This window comes from Tiliqua scincoides, chromosome 7, assembly GCF_035046505.1.
Source record: "Tiliqua scincoides isolate rTilSci1 chromosome 7, rTilSci1.hap2, whole genome shotgun sequence".
Lineage (NCBI taxonomy): Eukaryota > Metazoa > Chordata > Lepidosauria > Squamata > Scincidae > Tiliqua > Tiliqua scincoides.
This window is the reverse complement of record NC_089827.1, coordinates 44,520,423-44,539,952: the sequence shown is the minus strand read 5'-3', so window position 1 is coordinate 44,539,952 and position 19,530 is coordinate 44,520,423. Positions and strand designations below refer to the sequence as shown.

Here is a 19,530-nt window from a genome sequence, read left to right as displayed (position 1 = left end):
CACCCCCTCCCACAGACACATTCCCTCCATCTCATAATTGCAATTAGCACCTCTCTTACTGTCCCTCCCCTCACTAGTCCGAACCTTGCAAAGGTCCAGAATCACTTGCCTCACATTCTCCCCACCCACTGCCAATTGCCTGCTCCTGTATTTAAGAAAAAAAGAGTACAACTAAAAGCCCAATCCCAGGCATGTCTACTCAGAAGTAAGTCCTATTATAGTCAATGGGGCTTACTCACCAGAAAGTGTGAATAGGATTGTGGCCCAGCACCCTTCCTCCAAAAGGCAAGGCAGGGAGGGAGGGTCATTTTGGGGAGCTGCAGGCAACTGTGGCAAGGAGAAGGGACTAAGAAGGACCCTCAGCCAGCCCATTCTTCGGCTGATGGCCTCAGCAAACTCACTGCTTCCTACCTGCTTGCCTGTCCCGCTCCCTCTTTCTCATTCACCCTGCCCAGACCTCCTCCAGGCTCCTCTGGCTGTCCAATCAGCACGCAAGACAAACAAAGGGCTTGATACCCAATCCTAGGTGTGTCTACTCAGAAGTAAGCCCCATAATAGTCAACAGGGCTTACTTCTAGGTAAATGAGGATAGGGTTGCAGCCTTCCCCTTAATCAGCAGCAGGAGATGCAAAGCAGCTGTGCCTGCTCCTTTTTCGATGCTGTGTGAGTGTCAAAGGAGCCGCTTCTCCTGCCTGCCTCCTCTAGCTCCTCTGCACACCTGAGGCAGCCTGAGGCTGCACAAGGCACAGTTGTTGAAAACCTATGAGCTGAGCAGGGAAGCTAAGGCTCTCTCTCTCCCCAGATGCCTCAGGACGTCCCTGTCGGCTAGCCACAACTCCCTAGGGAGGTGGGACGCACAGATTGAATAGCTCAGATATAGTGCATAGTATCCTATAACATCAGTAATTATAATCTATCAATTAATAAACTTAGAGTTACCTTGAGTTTCACTTTCAACTGTTTTTCTTCTCTTAGTAGGACTGTAATTTAACCAGTCTTCTCTTTTACTTTTGACAGCTGTAAGTAATAAATAAAAGTTGTTATTTTTCAAGTTACCACTATACTATAGCAACCAAGTAGGTTCTGCCTATCCATTATATCTTCAAAGCAGAATATGGATGATATCCCAAATCTCCCAAGAGTTACTATTTATGTATTTTGTAAACCTAATACAAGTGCCATATTGTTCTCTGTAACTTTCAAAAATATGGAACACCCTTCATTTGGATGTCTTCTGCCTTGCTTCAAGTTTATACAGGTTGAGCCTGTTCCAAGTACTCATGTGGATGGCAAAAAACACACTATAGCAAATCAATTTAAAAAACAAAGTTTCTTTGCTCTGATGATTTAAAAACAGTCTTGCTGACCTTTGTGATGTAAGATAAGAGTCATTAAGAAGACAATCCATCAGTCAGTCTTCCTCCAAGCACTTACAAAGACATTTCACTCAGCCCCTCCCTTCACCAATGAAAAGTGATCACCTTTCTTTCAGGTGCTCAGGGGGAAGGGAGGGGTTGCCTGGAGAGAGAAGGATTGAAGGATTGTCAGCCAGCTGCCCCCCCCCATTAAAGAGGCTATTGTTATAGGACTGTTCAGTTTTTTAAAACTGATTTTAAAGGGATGCATTTTCCCCCTTCTCCAAGGATCGGCACATTCCTTCTCATTTACAGTGGCCCTGTTGAGTCAAATCTGTGTATAACAAGGCTGGAATTGTAATAAGCTCTTAACATCTATGGATTCTGTCGTACTCCTTAAAAAACACACAGAAGTTGAAACTCAGAGGGAAGTGAATTATTCCCCCCCCCTACATTTCCCACAGATGTAAACTGGAACATGGTGTTATTCCTCAGCATCAACATTTCTCAACTGCTCTGCAAGAAATACCATGTTGTCAGTTACTTTTTGAACTGACCGCTGTTGGAAACAATGCTGAATTAAATGGACCTTTCAGCAAATTCGAGCGCAATCCTAGCCCCTTATGTCAGCACTGACATAAGTAAGGGCAATGCAGCTCCGAGATAAGGGAACAAACATTCCCTTACTTTGAGGAGGCCTCCATGAGTGACACCCAACTGCAGGATGCAGCACATGTCCCATTGGCACTGCTATGCCAGTGCTGGAAAGCACTGGCATAAGGGGTTAGGATTGCGCCCTTAGGCTCTTTTCTGACTTTCTGAGGTCTCCAGAAGACCAAAAATTGTGACTTTTGCATTTTGATTGAAAACTAGAGGTCGCTATTTTCGGCCTTCTGAAGGCCCTAGAAGGTCTTCTGAGGGCTGGGGCAGCTGTGCACAGAATACCCTTCATTCCCGTCACCAACAGAGAGTACAGTTTGGACCCACCCCGCAGATTTGAAAACTAAGAATGATCAAATCTGCAGAAAACACCCAGTGGTGTCGCTATGGAGATGCGGGCCGCAGTGGGTGACACGCCGGGGGGGTGATGATGCGCTAAAATCGCAGTTTTAGGAGCATCCCCATCATGCCATATACTATTGGATGTGGAATTTCCATCGGAATGCAATGCAAAAAACTGGAACGAAACAGCTCCTTTCCTTCAAAAGTTATGGCCAAAAAACTGGAAAGAAAAAATGTATGGAGCCCTATGGAAAGTGAAACTGAGCTGTATCGCATGTTTACTTGCAAGTAGTCAAACTTGCCTTAGTGTGTCGGAATGGGCAGGCTCAGAGGAATCCAACAACACCAGAATGGTCACTATCCAATGAATGCAGTCCCCCAAAAACACCGAAGAAGTAAGTCCCTTCCTCCCAGCTGTGAGTGTATTGAGCCCTATGGAAAGCGGAACTAAGCCACATGGCCGCATTTACTCATGCGTGGGCAGGCGTGCCTTGGCTTGTGATCAGGCCAGGCAAAAGGGAATGTGAGGACACCAGAATGGCCCTGATCCAGTGGAACTGGAACATAACAGAGGCTTCAGAAAGCAGCCTCCCCCCCCCCCCCACTAAAAAGAACAAAAAAAAAAGAGGGTTCAACTGGTAAGGGGAATGTTTTCTATTTTGCACTTATGAAGCTAGGTGGTCTTTATCTTGATATGCTTGAAATAGAAGAACTTTGAACTGGGCACTGGGGAGGGCTTAAAATCTCACTGATGCTTTTTGGGGGGGTGTTATTGCAGGCAGACTACAGAGAAAATTCACTTGGTGGAACAGGACTGGCTCCCTCTTATTAAATTATTTGTTTTATTTTAATTTAATTATTTATAAATTATTATAATTTATTATTATAATTATTTTAATTTGCTTGATGATGTCACTTCTGGCCATGACATCACTTCCAACGGGTCCCGGACAGATTGTCATTCTAAAAAGTGAGTCCCGGTGCTAAATGTTTGCTACTCCACTCAGTCATCACATATTTATATACATTACAGCTCAAGCATGAACTCAATTAATTTGCTAAAGAGCCATTAGTTTTTGGTTTGCTAAACAACTAAAATATACAATTATTCATGAGAAAGAGTCCTAGGAAAAAGTCTTGATTATCTCAACCCACAAGGGTATTATGTCAGTTTTTCTCACTCTAGGATTATCTTGCCTTTCCTAACCAAAACATTAAAGCAGCTGCTCTGTGTAAAACAGCTGCTAGAACATTTTATTATTGCAAACAATTTAGTATTGTGACACTAGCAAATATAACATTAGCAACTTAAGTACATCAAGAACATGTCCAATCTTTAAGAACTACAACAGAGAGCCTTTTCAGGTTCCTCCACCTGTATTTGTTGGAAGGAGGCAATTAGAGAGAGAGCATTTTCAATGATAGTGTCCCACTTATAAAATGCCTCCCCCAGGCAAGCAAGTTTCACTTAGGTGCAGGTTAACATCATTTTGCATACTAAGGCTTTCAGTTGCTAATGGTTGCTATTTTAGTTTGTGTCACTTTACTGCTGTGTGCTAATTTTATTGATTTATATTAAAACTAGTAGCTTTTGCTTGCTTGCTTTATGGTCATAAAACCATAAATACTTTAAATAAATGGTTGAAAGCTGTTTAGCAGACTGTAAAGTTGAGAAGTGTACGAAAACAAAATAGTCTTGATAAACAAGGAATACTGACAAAATTCAGTTTCCCTGGCAAATTTGCCATACTCAACAAATTGGAATGGAACTTAAACTCAGTATTCAAGTCCAATAGGCTTCAGTAACTTATTAGGAGCTGCTACTTACCTCATCCGAAGTGCTTGGGACCAAAAGTGTTTCAGATTTTGGAATACTTGCATAAACATAATGAGATATCTTGGGGAAGGGACCAAAGTCTAAATGCATGTAAGTCTTGGCCCTGTGTGGGACCTCGTCCCACATGCCCAAGGATTTTTCACCTAGAGATACTTGGAAATGAACACAAAGCCTTATGCAGGCAAAGAAGCAACTTGTTACTGGCACGTGTGGTCTGTCGCAGTGTGGGCAAAGCCCCCCGGCTCACCCCCTCTCATCAGCCCCTGGAAAGTCACCTACTTGGCTCCACGCCACCTTCGGTGCCATGTGCACCACCTTCTGGGTCAGCTGCCCAGCTCAGTCAGCTTCCTCGGCTAGGTAGCGTCCCAACATGCCTTGCGCTATGCTGGCCAACACCCACAACCTTTTACATGAGATCACACGTTGCCCCTCAAAAAATTCCAGAATTCAGAGCATTCCAGTTTTTGAAATTACGGATAAGGGGTAAATCAACCTGTAACCTGTACCAAATATGACTACACACGTGCAGAGATCTCTAACATGATCTAGATCTCTGAATCAAGTTTCAGCAAATTCCAGAAGATCATTCCCAGTATTCTAGAAGCTGTTGCTAGATATTGCCGAGAGTATGTGAAGGACCAAGACTTGTCATGTAGTGAAAGACATTAATAGAATGTGACATGCTAGAGAGCACATTTGCAATGATGCCTGGTAGCAATTCCTAACAAGTTACTGAAACCTGTTTGATTTGCAGACTGAGTTTTAAGTCCCACTCCAATTAATTAATTAATTAGATTTGGATTCCGCTTTTCCCCCCGAAGGGCACCCAAGGCAGCTAACAATCAAAATTAAAATACAAAATATATTTTGTTCAGCATGTCACATCTGCCCAAGAAACTGAGTTTTGGAAGAATCCTCTGCTTATCAAGACCATTTTATTTATTTGTGTGCTAACACTGAAAGCTGAAGTTAAGTAGTGTGCCGCAAATTGACAGAATGCTAGACTCTGACCAGGAAGAATTGGGTTCAAATCCCTACTCAGCCTTGAAGTTTACAGTGGTGTCTCCAGGCCAAGCACCATCTCAGCTTAACCTACATCAAAAGGGATAATTTTGCCGTGCACATTACTGAGGTCTTTGGAAGAAAGATGGCATGCAACTGTGGAAAATCAGCCTGGAAATATTTAGTATCCAATATTTGAAAACTGGCTGCTATTCGGAATGCAGAACATTTTGATATACCCATATTACACTGCCTCTAAAGAAGCACACCACAAAATTGTTTGATAGATTACCAAAAAAACCAGGCATATAAATCAGCTGAGTATCCTTAACAGATCAGTAGCTTGCATCTTGAACAACACGTTTTGGGGCACTGTAAAAATGAAACTAATTATATAAACCCGATTTGTCAACATGCACAAACAAGTATTTTAAAATTCAACAGCTTAGAAAACCCTGTATTAAAACAATATTATTCTGTATTTGCAAACTGAAGGTTCATATTTAAACACTGAAACAGCACCATAGATCAGCTCATTCTTAAATGTATACAGTACCTGTGATAGGGGTCTTGTCTTTTTCAGGAAGCTTCTTTGAATCTGCAACTTGTTCTTCAGAAACTGAAGTTCTAAAAAGTATTTCTGGGCACATTTTGAATTCAAGCATATGCGGTTTTTCCCTTCTAGGCTGCAGGGGGAATGAACTGCTGGTTTTGGGGACTTCCATGTTCCCTGAAACACTGCTTGACTTCATACGCCAAACTGATTTGGAAGGAGACGGTTCTAGCTTTTTCAAACAAATGCTTTCCTGTGCAGTCTGTGTGAATGAAACTCTGTTCAAATAGCTTTTCTTTTGTTCTTTTTGAAGAGTTAGTTTACTAATTCTTTTACTAAAAGATGTGGTTTTCTCAGAAAGAGACCTGCCAGACCACTCGTCTCTATGAGCATGAGCATCGAGTACAGCCTCCTTACTAAAAGAGTTAATTTTATGTACACTGGAAAAATGTCCTCTCTGTTTTTGTATTTTAGGAATTTTCCTGTTATTTAAAAGCAAACGTTTGTATTTCCATGTATTTTCCCTGTCTTTTGAATATGCAAATTTATCCAGATTCATCCTTTGAAAGCTTTCTTTATTAGGCTGGGCATGTTCAGAATTACTTGGTTCATTCGTCTCTAATCCTTTAGTTTCATTATTTTTCTCCAGAATAATGTTGCTATTTTCCCATTTTTGTTTGGTAAAATGCTCTTCTGAATGCAAGGTAGAGTTATGCCACGAGTTCTTATACCCATCAGAAACTAAACCAGCATTGCCTAGATTTACGGAATTCATGGTAGTACTATGCTGTATTCTTAATACTTTGTGTTTTCTTTCCATTGCCATTTGTCTCTTTAAGTCCTTACTCCTTCTCTTTGGTCCCTTTATCATGTGTGTTTCGCTGGTGTCCTGTTTAATTTTGTATCTTTCATACTTTCTACTATGTTTCATTTCCTTATTATGGTGATAGCGACTGTCTGCCTTTGATATTGCAACCATTCCATTTCTTCTTTCATTATGAGAGGATTCCTTCTTGGAGAAAAGTTGTTCAGCTACCTTTTCAAAGCTTTGTGTGCTCAAATGAGGCTGATCAGAACAGATATCTTCTTTTAAGTGTATCTGGTCATTTGTTTTAATTTCAGCTGCTTCTTCTTGCAAAGCCTGAGAACCTGCACTAAATAGCAACACTTTTCTTTCCTGCTCATTTGTTCTTTTAGGTTTATGAGGGTCTAATTTTTCCAAGAATGAAGATGGAGTAAATTCATGATTTACTTTGGATAGTGTAGATTCTTTTACTTGAAGGTCAGTTTCTGTGTTTTTCAAGAACTTGTTACTTTGGTCTCCTGAAGAAGCACTGTCAACTGGATGCAATATAGATGTCTGCAAGGGATTGCTTGGTCTACAATCGGTCTTATAACTCTCACTGCCTTTTGGTTTATCTTCAGGCATATTTTTAGATTGCAACAACAGATCCATTTTTGGCTTTAAACTAACATCTTTAGCCAACTTGCAGGAACAAGGCTTCACTGCATACCGGGAAGCCATAAAACCCTGCATGCAACAATGCGTTTCACTTTCTGTTTTTACAACTGTTTCTGCTGTGGCATTTGTGTTGTCAACATGTTTCAGCTGTCGAGTTTGAATATAGCTTATGTTATCACTGCTTAAGCTATTTTTGTCTTCTGCATCTCTAAGAATCTCATTTTCACTATTTTTCAATTTGTTAGAGGACTGAACGTGCTCAGGAAAATATGAGTTTAATAATATTTTCATTTGGTCTATTGCATCACTAGGACCAGGATTTTGTTCACAAGTCTGAGTCTCCTCTTTATCTTCTCTTTCAGCTGATTTAATAGCATTTTTAATTTCTGTTTTCTGTTGCAACTCAAAATCATTGATCCCATTAGGATATTCTTTTAAGAGTTCAGTCAGCTGATCATTTAGCAATGTCACAGGAGATTCACTATTGGTGCTACATTGTGCATGGTTTTCTTCCATTAGTACATGCTCTTGGAAGTTTTCTTTGGCAATGGCACATATGCTATCTTCAACAGCAGTACTGGATAGGTCTTGATTTTCAGATAACTCCTGGTCACCACTCGCTAAATCTATACTGCAAACACCACCATAAGAAAATTTTTGCTCAGGCTCCTTTTCTGAAATAGCAATACCATCATGTAGATAATTACTTTTCTCTTCCTCAGATTTTCTTGCATTTATCTCATTTTTCTGAGTCATTTCTAAACCTGGCAAGTCCTTTGATGGCTTTTCTGCAATAGCTTTTGATAGGCTGACTTGTGATGGCATCAAAGTATCTTCTGTTGAAGTAGTCACCTTAGTTTCAGAATCCCGTTCTAAAAGGGTAGGCTGCTGCTCATTCTGTTGGAGGTCAGGCACATGCTCCTCTGAAGTATCATCATTTTTTGTACTGGATTTTAAAGGACTAATATTAAAGATATTAGCTATTTGTGAATTATAGAATACATCACCTTGAACAAGAGTACACACACTGGATATCTGTAACACAGTGTCATTCAATTCAACTGCAGCAGTATCTCCTGGTTTTAGTAAATTGGGATCACTTTCATGAGATGGTTCATATTTCTGAGAAACTGGATTCAAGCAATTGATCTCTTCTCCTGGACAGACCTCAGATTTTACTTTTTTCAGTTCTAGAAAAGAATAGTCATAGGAGAAGTTTGTTTCAGCTTTCACCATTCCATTTTCATCAGTAGATTTGGCTGCTTTCTGGTGCATAACTGAATCTACAGCAATACAATTGTCCATTGAAGATCTCTCTCTATTGGTATGTGGCACTGCAGAAGTTAGTTCTTGTAAACTGTGCACACTGCCTTCTTCAATGATTGGATTCACTTCAAATAAAGTTGACAAATTCTTTTTCTGAACTTCCATCTGTGTGCTCTCTTTCGATTGCATTAAGGGAGCAACAACAGCTACTTGAGGTTCAGAACCCTTTAACAAACTGGAACTTACAGTGTCAAGTTTGTTTTCAAGAGATGAATCAACAGAATTTGTTTCAATAGTAGTCTGGTCATTTTGAGCTAGTGTGTCAGGGAGGTTTTCCAAGGATTGCTGTGTTTTATCAATATCACCTTCTGAGGATAAACTCACAGTTGATTCCATACTGTCATGTAAAAGTTCATTTATAGGTGATGGAAGATTCTTCAACCACAAAGGAAGACTTGCTTTCAGTTCTTCCCAAGAATAAGCTCTTTTCACTGGACAAGAATTTCCAGTCATTGATGGCTTCTGAACTATACCTGCTTCTGGAGTAGTTACAGCTGTTTTAGCAACAGGAAGAGCCAAACTAGATGCATCAGACACACTTTCACTGGTCTTAATTGTCACGTTTTTCTCAGGTGCTTGAAGACAAGTGTTTTGAATTTGCTGAAATTCAGGATACATAGTTGCCAAACACTGTAACTTTTCCCTGCACTCTTTAACAGCTGTTTTTGTTGATGAAGGTGAAGATCCATTTGAGGTAGCTGGATTTTGAACTGAACTTGAAAGACGGGCTAGTATTTTTTCCTTGTTCACTCTAAAGTGATGAAGCAAACCTCCTTCAGGTACAGCTTGTATGTTTGCTGACTGATTCTTGGCAGATCTAGAAGGTTGTTCTGGACTATTTTTTGTGCCCATCAAAGGGTCTTGAGTAGGCACAGTTGGAGAAGTTTTTGGACTCGCCCTGAAAGTTTCTTCATTACTCCTCATGTCATTTTCACATTTATTGCCGCCAGTCGCATTTCCACTTTGATGCTTCCCTACTTCTGTAGCAAAAGTGTTCAACAAATCTTCATCAACAGTACCCTGAAGCAAATCTTTTAGAATTGGGTATAAGTGTTCTTTTCTTTTTGATAAGGGAACATTGTGGATCTGACTGGAACCTTGGGAAGCAAGGGGAAGTGGCTGATTCAGCACAGCATCCTGTGAAGGAGCCTTAAACGCTTGCTTGGCATCATGTGGCAACAGAAAAGTTTCGTTTTGAGTGGTATTGCTATGTGGAGGAATTGAGACAGAGTTTTCATTATGAGCAGAAGAACCAGAGGTCTTTGTGTTCTTCACTACAGTTATATATAACCTGTGTTTTATTTCAAGGTCTTTAAACTGATGCAACACATTTTCAAAATCAGTCAGGTTTTGAATATCCATTACTAGACGCGCTTTTGGGATGTTGCGAAGATTTCCTGAGCTATTAGGTAGATTTTCCTCTTGCACCAAAGTTTTAGTTGCCTGTGATGTTGATATTTGCATGTTTTTGCAAACAGTCTCACTAACTGGAATCAATGACTTCGCTGATTCATTAGAGGGCTGATCTACAACCCTATATTCATTTACACAGTATGCAGTGCCACCTACTTCATTGGTTTCTCTAGCACTTTGTTCAGACTGAGGTTTCTGATAGTATCGCATGCTCTGTTCAGAACTAATTTGATCCAAACCAAGATTCGTGTTCTTTTGAACATTTTCATTAGATGTATTTGCAACTGGCTGAGCCAAATGACCATAGTTTCTTTGTACTGAGTGAGCTAGATATGGTGGTGGAGGATTGATGTTGGCAACTGGAGGAATAACCTGGGCTGCATCTTTATAGCTATGAGTAGATACTGTGTATGGAGTAGAAGTGACTTGACCAGAAGTGTATTGCTGCAATGTCATTGCTACAGCAGAGCCTGGCAGGCCATTTATTTGGTTTAGGTTATTTTGCCCTGAAGGAATAATACAGCAAGAAAGGTTCTGCTGAGAATTTAAATGGTGACTTGATGCTGGATTAAGAGGCACTGTGGCACATGCTTGGGAGGTAGATGGCCCAATCAAATGATAGGAGGGCTTTGTTATTAACTGCCTTTTTGAAAATGAACTACTTTTACTAGCCTGTGGGTGAACTGAAGTTCTTATAGAATTAGAATTTTTTTGTGGGCAATTACTGTACATGACTGGGGCCATATACAGTGTTTGAGGTGTACTTTGCACAGAGTTTACAGTAGTACCTGCAATTGCAGCAGAGGAAAAAACATGGATATTGGAATTAGGCCAAGGATTCTGAACTATGCCACCTTGCGTTTGGACATTGGATAGCTGTGTACTTGAAACTGGACTTCTGTCAACTAAATTCTGCGGCATCCTAAAGTCTGTAGCAGATACAGATGTTTTTTGAAAAACTGGCTGATAGTTTAGGGATTGTCCAGTATGTTGGAGAAGCAGTTGACTCACAACTTTGTTGTTAGTATTAGAATGCATTTTTATGGTTTGTTCACTTCCAGGGTAAGGAGCTGTTGAATTTGCCTGAGAAAAATTACATGTAGCAGTAAGTTGCTGTGACGAATCAGATCCCCAAACTTGAAAGTTCTTCCTCTGCAAACTGGAGGTGTGGGATGCTCTTGTGTTCCAGTCCATCGTTTTGATTCTTTATATTCAGGAATCTAGGAGGGGAAAAAAGGGCTTTTTAATAACAATACCATTATCCAACTCACACTGAAGTACACCTTTCCCAAAACTGAACTTTGCAATTTTAATGTATACTGCATATTGCATAGACTGTATAAATAAGTATTAGATAATTATGTTGACAACTCTTTCCACATGGCATCAACATATAAGGATTTTTTCCTATTTGCTTGTTTTTAGCTTGTAGAAGTGAGCCTAAAACCATGAACTTTAAATACTGAAAAAAGAGGATGAAGGGGGAACTGAACTTCTAATCAATACATCTACAAACAAGAAACTGCCTGTTAAGCAAAAATGCCCAAACATGTTTATCTGACCTGACCTTCCTCAATACTTACATTCATTAACTGGTGATTCTATTGATTTCTGCAAGCTATACAAGTACTGTCTACAAGTCAAGACCTCCCTAGCTTCAGGAAGTCTCTCTGCAGCTGCTTGTAAGAATAAGTAGAGGTGTTCTTAAATGTGTTTTGTTTTTTTTGCAGATTGTTACCCCTCCCCCTAAGGAAAAGTGCAGAAAGCAGCATTATGTGGTTTTATTCCAAGGCACATTTTTATAAATTATAATCATATATTATGATTTTGTTGTTGGCAACCTTCAGTCTCGAAAGACTATGGTATCGCGCTCTGAAAGGTGGTTCTGGAACAGCGTCTAGTGTGGCTGAAAAGGCCGATTCGGGAGTGACAATCCCTTCCACACTAGGAGCAAGTGTAGTGTGTCCCTGGTCTGTCTCCCTGGCTATGGGCCTTCCTTCTTTGCCTATTAGCCTCAGACTGTTGGCCAAGTGTCTCTTCAAACTGGGAAAGGCCATGTTGCACAGCCTGCCTCCAAGCGGGCCGCTCAGAGGCCAGAGTTTCCCACTTGTTGAGGTCCACTTCTAAGGCCTTCAGATCCCTCTTGCAGATGATTTATGCATTATGATTTATGCATATATGTATAATCATATAAAATCACACACAAACACACACACAAACTTTAAAGTGTACTAGGTAGATATATAGGTGGTATAGTGCCTACAGATGCACCCCCAAGTCCAACCCAACCAGCCTATACTGACCAATGTTAGAGCTTTTTTTTTTTAAACACAAAATGAGAAGCGCTGAAAGCAGTGTAGTGTTACCACCAAAAAAACCATACTTCTATTAAGGTACTCTGATCCACCCAAAAGAACACAGAGTGGGTTACTAGGTTTCTTTTACATCAATTAAAACTAATCAACCTAATACAGTGACACACAAATCCACTGTAAAACAAAAAAACACACACTTTCAGAAAACATTACCAACAAAATAAAGAGAGCAGGGAATACTATGCATTCAAACACCTCATTCTAGAAAAACTGAAAGAAAACATGCATGTAAGAATATATTCTGAATAGGCTGCAAGAAATTCAAAAATAACTAAACTACCCATATGTTAACTGGAAAAAAAACCAACCACTAGGCAACAACCCCACAGTATACATAGAGCACAACTTCTTGATACTAATTTACACCACCTGAATATCAGCTATAAAAATCCAATGCTTACAACTTTCACTGCAGCATAGAAAGGTACTGATTATATCTGATAATTTTGGAAAACTGCTTGAAAAAAACTGCATTTCCCATTGGTGGACTAGGGTCTTGAAGATTAAAAAAAGACATGTATAGGAAATGGAAGATGGGACTGATCACCAGGGAGGAGTACAGACAGATAGCCTGGTCTTGTAGGTGAGGGTCAGGAATACTAAAGCTCAGTATGAGCCGAGGCTGGCCAGGAATGTCAAGCATAACAAAAAGTGCTTTTTTTAGAGGAAGAGAAAATGATGGGGTGGGATTGCTCCTGGATAAAGATGGCCAATTAGTGTCTGGAAACTAAGAAGGCAGAGCTGCTCAACTCCTACTTTGTGTCCATCTACTCTCAGAAGGAAGATTGTGCAAATATGGGTGCTGGGTGCCTGATGAAGAGATATGCTTACATCTCCAAAGAGGTAATGGAAACCTGGACTTCACAGGACTGCTGATTAGGATTGACAGGGAACTAGTTAGAAACCACTTATAAGGTCTAAATGAATTCATTTGGACCTGATGGACTGCATCCTAGAGTACTAATGGAACTTGCAGATGTGCTTGGAGAGCCTCTGCCAATTATCTCTGATAAATCCTGGAGGATAGGGGTGGTGCCGCTAGACTGAAATGGACTAATGTGGTCCCAATCTTTACGAAAAAGAAAAACGGACAAGGGAAACCTGTCAGTCTCACTTGGATACTGGGGAAGATATTAGAACAAATAATAAAGCACACAGTTTGCATACATCTAGACAACAACTCAGTGAGCAACAGAACCCAGCATGGATTTGTCAAAAATAAATCTTGCCAGACAAATTTCATCTCCTTTTTTGATCAGGTTACTAGCTTACTGGACTGTGGGAATGCTGTGGATGTACTTTATCTTGACTTCAGTAAAGCATTTAACAAGGTCCCACATGACATCCTAATCAGCAAGTTGGAAAAATACGGGTTAGATGATACAATCGTCAGATGGATTTGCAACTGGATGGCCTTACACAGTGGGTGTTTGCTGCATCTGGCCCACGGGCTGCGGTTTGGGCATCCCTGGACTAGATAACCTATTAGGCCCCTTCCAACTCTATGATACTACCATCAAGGACAACTAAAACCTGGTGGTGTTTTTTTCCCCCTTTGGAAGCCAAATGTAGTCCATTCTTAAATTCTCTGGTTGGTGGATGTCAAGTTATTATTCACATTTTTACAACACCCTTCCTCCAATGAGCTTGGGGTGCTGTACATCAGTGTGTCCCAATGTTTGTCCTCTGCCATACCACTTCATATGGTCCACCTATTGAAAGTACCACCAGAAGTAACTAGCAGTGACATTATTGCCAGTTACTTTTGGGTTGGGAGGTCAGATGCAATGCAACCAACACCAGTAAGAGGCTCAGAGCGGACAGGAGGGCTTTTTGAGCACAGAAATCATGCTTCGGCACCCCCTAACACTGTTGTTGTGTTACATTCCTGGTTTCACTGACAGGCAGCAGAGGTCCAGCAGTCCCACGAACACCACTAGAGTCCACCTCAAGTACCACTGGTTGTACCCGTACCACTGGTTGAGAAACACTGGTGTACATGGTTCCTTCCCTCCTTTAATCCCTAAAACAAACCTGTGTGGTAGGTTAGGCTGAGAAATTTTCACTGGCCAAGGTCACTCAGGAAGCTTCATGGCTGAGCAGGGATGAACCTGGATCTTCTAGGTTTAGGTCCAACACCAGAACCACCACCCCAACCTAGCTCTGACAGTGAACTTATTAATACTAAGTAAACTCTTCCAACTGCCACATCCAAGAGCAATCACTCTGAGCCTCTGTAAGGGAATGGGTTGAAATGTAAATGTCAATAATAGGGGATACAGACAAATTAGACAGTGCAGGGGGCTACAAATCACTTTCAACTATTATGAATGCTACAGTACTAGTTATTCTCTTCCATGTGTAATGAGAGCCTGTTGGACAGAGGAGGCCCTTCAGAAGAGACAAGAAGCAGAATTAGTAGTAGCACTGGGACAAGCAATGAGTAGAGATGTTTGTTTCCAGTGCATGAGGTAGGATTACAACCTACGTTTTACTGAACACAACGGGCTTACTTCTGAGAAAAACACTGTTTTCAAACACTTATAGAAATGAGATATAGCATTACCGGCAGGAAAAATCAGAAACAGAATTACTGCATAGATAATTCAGACTGTTAAGTAGCAAAGTACAGTTTATTCAGAAAATTAACAGATTTAGCATGTACTGGAATTGGTGAATACTTTCTCAGACCTGATCATACTAGCCAGATATGTAATTGTCTGGTTATGACTATAGAACTCAAAAGGTTCAATGTAACATTGCAAAAATGTACATTGTATACATAATGTACAATTCTATACATAATTAAAGAATGTGGTTATAAATACAGGAAGAATCTTGTTTTTACTTTTTTTTATAACCACGTTCTTTAATTATGTATATGCTTTTCAGCAACAACTTCAAATTTACCATAAAGAAAAGCTCCAGAACATATTTAACATAAGAACATAAGAACAGCCCCACTGGATCAGGCTATAGGCCCATCTAGTCCAGCTTCCTGTATCTCACAGCGGCCCACCAAATGCCCCAGGGAGCACACCAGATAACAAGAGACCTCATCCTCGTGCCCTCCCTTGCATCTGGCATTCTGACATAACCCATTTCTAAAATCAGGAGGTTGCGCATACACATCATGGCTTGTACCCCATAATGGATTTTTCCTCCAGAAACTTGTCCAATCCCCTTTTAAAGGCGTCTAGGCTAGACGCCATCACCACATCCTGTGGCAAGGAGTTCCACAGACTGACCAAGGGACAAGTTGCATACCTTAGTCAAGAGATCTGCAACTTCATTCTTCAATTCCTTAATAACTCTTGGGTGGATGCCATCAGGGCCTGGTGACTTATTGATCTTTAATTTATCAATGAGGTTTGAAACATCTTCTCTTTTAACCTCTATCTGACTTAACTCCTCGGTCAGGAGGGGCCGGTTGGGCAGCAGTATCTGCCCGAGGTCTTCTGCCGTGAAGACAGATGCAAAGAACTCATTTAATTTCTCTGCCATCTCTAAGTCTCCTTTTATCTCCCCTTTCCCTCCCTCACCATCCAGAGGGCCAACCACTTCTTTGGCGGGTTTCCTGCTTCTAACATATTTGAAGAAGCTTTTATTATTCCCCTTAATGTTGCTGGCCATGCGTTCCTCATAGTCTCGCTTGGCCTCCAGTATCACCTTCTTACATTTCTTTTGCCACAGTTTATGTTCCTTTTTATTCTCCTCATTAGGGCAAGACTTCCATTTACGGAAGGAAGCTTCATTGCCCTTCACAGCCTCTCTAACTTGGCTGATTAGCCATGCGGGCACCCTCCTGGATTTAGTGGAACCCTTCTTTCTTTGCGGTATTTAAGAAGTATAGGTAGGCTGGCCATATTGAGAGTGGATTCTTGACCTTGCCTTATCTCTGTTCCAGCACAGCACATATGGATGGGACTAGGTGGGCCTTTCACAGGAGGGGGTTCTACAGCCTGGGCAATGTCACAAAAAAGTCTTACTTTGACTTAAAGAACCTGGTGCACATTTTTCACAGATTACCTCAGCAGGTGTTCAGGGAAGGTCTAGACCCACTGGTATGGATGGTATTTTCTGCATACTAGTACTCCTTCCCAGTTTCCCTCCTTTGTTCTTTCATGAATTATCTGTTGGGTGGGTGGTGGGATGCTTTCTGCTGCTGGATGTGCCCCGGGTACTTATCCAGGTGTGAAGAGGTTGGAGGGAGGCGAAGAGGCTGGACAGGAGGGATGAGGAGGTCAGCGAGGCGGGGAGAGCCCCAGACTGGCTTATGCCGGGGACAGAGATCCTGCAATATCTTGGCCCCAGTGAAAGCCCAGAAGGGGCGGGGCCAGGCAGGACAGCTGGCTGGCTCATTAGAAGCCCAGAGGTGGAGGGAGGAGGAGGAGCCTCCTGGAGCTTTGGCCAGGCCTGGAAGGCGAAAGGGAGAGGCAGGAAAGAACCCCCCAGAGCCTCCCTGCAGAGCAGCCCCTCCCTGGGGGAAGGCAGGCAAGCCTCCCCTTTTGGCAGCAACATCAGGGCTAGCCACTCCAGCCACTCCTGGGAAGCACCCCCTGGTGGCTATCCACCAGCCTCAGTGGGAAGGCAGGACCAGAGCACCTCAGCATCAGAAGAGATCCCAGAGGTCATATAGACTGACCCCAGGACCACAAAGGGAACCTCAACAAGGGCCACTTAGCCATGGCTCGGGAACCTTGCTCCAGGCACTGCTCTCCACTACCCACCTTGATGCCAACCCAAAGGAACAGTGGGCCATTTCAGCCAGCAGCTACAGCTCCTGCAGAGAGAACCATAGTGACTGCAGAGAAGGACAACAGGCAATCAGCCAGGGAACAACTGCCCAATTCACCTTGCAATCTGAGCTGCCACTTGAGGGCACCAGTAGGCATGGTATGAAGCCCAAAGGGTGCGACACACCTCCTGTTAAGAAGGACCCATAGGGGTGTGTCTTGTGACGTCAACAGGACCATCACCAATTACAGATGAATGTAAAATCCCCCAACGAGATTAAACTGACCTTGCAAGTCACTCTTTGCCTTCACTCATCTCTCTACCCGGCCTAATCGGGCTAAAGTCATTCAGCATATCCAAGGCAGAGCACCACCCCTAGACCCCACCTCTAGAATGGACACGACATTGAACCAGGCTGGTTGTCTTTGGTAGGATAATATCTTGGGTAGGTTTTGTATGTAAATTTGTCTCATAAGGTAGGCCCTGCTGGTGAGCTATGTGTTCATTATTGAAAGTGACAAGTCATGGAAGATTCGGTGGTGGTGGTGGGGATCAGTGAGTTTGTTCCAGGGAAAGGAGGGTCCATCATTGACAGACTGTGCCTCTTTCTAGTCCATAGAAAGGAAGTTTTAGGAAGGGAATTCCAATGGTCTAAAATCAGGAATCTCCCTCCCTTGCCAGGTACCCTGCACAGCAGCAGTCCACTGAGTCCAAGCATCTATGTGTCATGCTGGAAGGGTAGGAAAGGATTGGGATATTGCTGGTGGACTGTCTGCCTTGCTGCCCAACAGTCTCCCTGGCAGAATTTACCAGGTTGATCTCTGACATAGCATTGGAATTTCTCTGTTTACTGATACTGGGGGAATTCAATGTTCATGCCAAGGAACACGAGGTAGGTGTGCCTCAGGATTTCATGGCCACCAAAACCATGGTGGCAATGAAATAGCAGAAGATGGGATATGTGCTGGACCTGGTGATTACTGTTGGGCAAGTGGATGGTGATCTGGATGTGGTTAAGATCATTACAGATCACTTCATGGTAAGGTTTATGCTTGTTGCAACTCCACACCATGCAGAAGTGGGAGACCGCATTGTATGGTCCACCCCCAGGGTTTCCCCGAGGCATTTTCTAGCTGCCAAAGCCGGCAACTCATTGGAGGCCCTAGTGATCTCTGGAATAGAGAAATGGTTAGATGGTCAGAAAGGAGGATTAGATCCCTCCTGAGTGAGCTCTTTTCTGTCACAGAGTGGCTCTTTGGTTTATCAAGTTGCGGGTGATGAAGCAACAGGGCAGATAACTTTAGCAACGGTGATGGAAAACTTGTGCCAAGTCCAAGCAAAAGGGCTAGAGCTCATTTCAGTGCCTACTCCATGGTGGTGATGGCAGTGAAGCAAACTTGGTCTACCACCATCACGTCTACAGAGAGCCATCCAGCAGAAACTGTTCCATGCTGTGTGAGGCCTACTCCATCTGACCCCTCCGACTGATTGGGAGGAACATACAGTGGTATGTCTGCAAGGCACTTAGATAAAATTGCTTGCACCAACCACAACTTGGATTCCACATTGACAATGCCTGGCAATGTCCCCTCAGCACCTGTTGGTCTAGTTTTGTGGGAGTCTTTTCAGCTTGTAGAACCTGAAGATATGGATTCCTTGAAATTTGAGGCTATCTGACTGCCCACGATCTTCACCCAGCATGGTTTATTAGATCTGTCTGAGAGGGATTGGCCAAGTGGACAGGAAGAGTAGTTAATTCATCTTTGAGGAAGGGGATGCTGCTGTTGGTATTAAAGGAAGCAGTGGTTTGCCCCTCCTGAAAAAGCCCTCCCTGGATTCCACTGCGCCATTCAAAGTGATGGACAAGATGGTGAGGTATGGTGACCTTTGACCCATAGATCATAAAGTGACTGGATAGCCCAATAAAGTATAAACAGAGTACTAAGAATTATTTTAAAAGCCTTTTAGCCCAGAGATATTATAGCATAATACACAATGGGGAAAAAAGCAGCTTGATTTTAAAGCAATAACGTTGGTCTGACTGACTTTGGGGTCCTAAAGTTAGTGCTACAGAATAATCAGAGTAACATACCATTTGTGCAAAAGGTTAAAAGCTGGCTAAAAGCATAGAAACACAGAGAACAGGGACAAACTACTTGAGGAAAAAAAAGAAAAAATTTTTTAGAAAGCTGTTTTGGTAGCTGGGACCTTGGGGCCTCAAAGTCTTGCGTTGATACATTTGGAATTTGGCAAAGAGAGTTGTATCTCAAAGATAGATAAGCTACTTCTTGGCAGAGGTATACGGCCAGCCAAGATATCACAAGCAGTGAGAAAACACACATATATGCAACATTGTAGTAAGAAAAGTCTTAGTACAGGGTGACCCCAAAAAAACATAACCCATAAAAATTTTATTAAATCCTACAAAGGTCCAGTAAATTTCAAGAAACTTACTGGACTCAAACTCA

At 42.0% G+C, this 19,530-nt stretch overlaps 1 protein-coding gene across 4 annotated transcripts in view; it reads right to left on the bottom strand.

Annotated features, from left to right (window-relative positions):
• The window catches only part of RESF1 (retroelement silencing factor 1), a 46,715-nt gene that overhangs the window by 8,138 nt on the left and 19,047 nt on the right, over positions 1 to 19,530 (bottom strand). For all 4 annotated transcript variants that reach the window (XM_066634247.1, XM_066634248.1, XM_066634250.1 and 1 more), the window contains 2 exons: positions 5,753 to 11,170; positions 940 to 1,017 (listed from right to left, as the gene is read on the bottom strand). In XM_066634247.1, coding sequence (XP_066490344.1) covers positions 940 to 1,017; positions 5,753 to 11,144 — 5,470 coding nt within the window. In that variant the 5' untranslated portion in view covers positions 11,145 to 11,170. The remainder of the gene's footprint in view (positions 1 to 939; positions 1,018 to 5,752; positions 11,171 to 19,530) is intronic.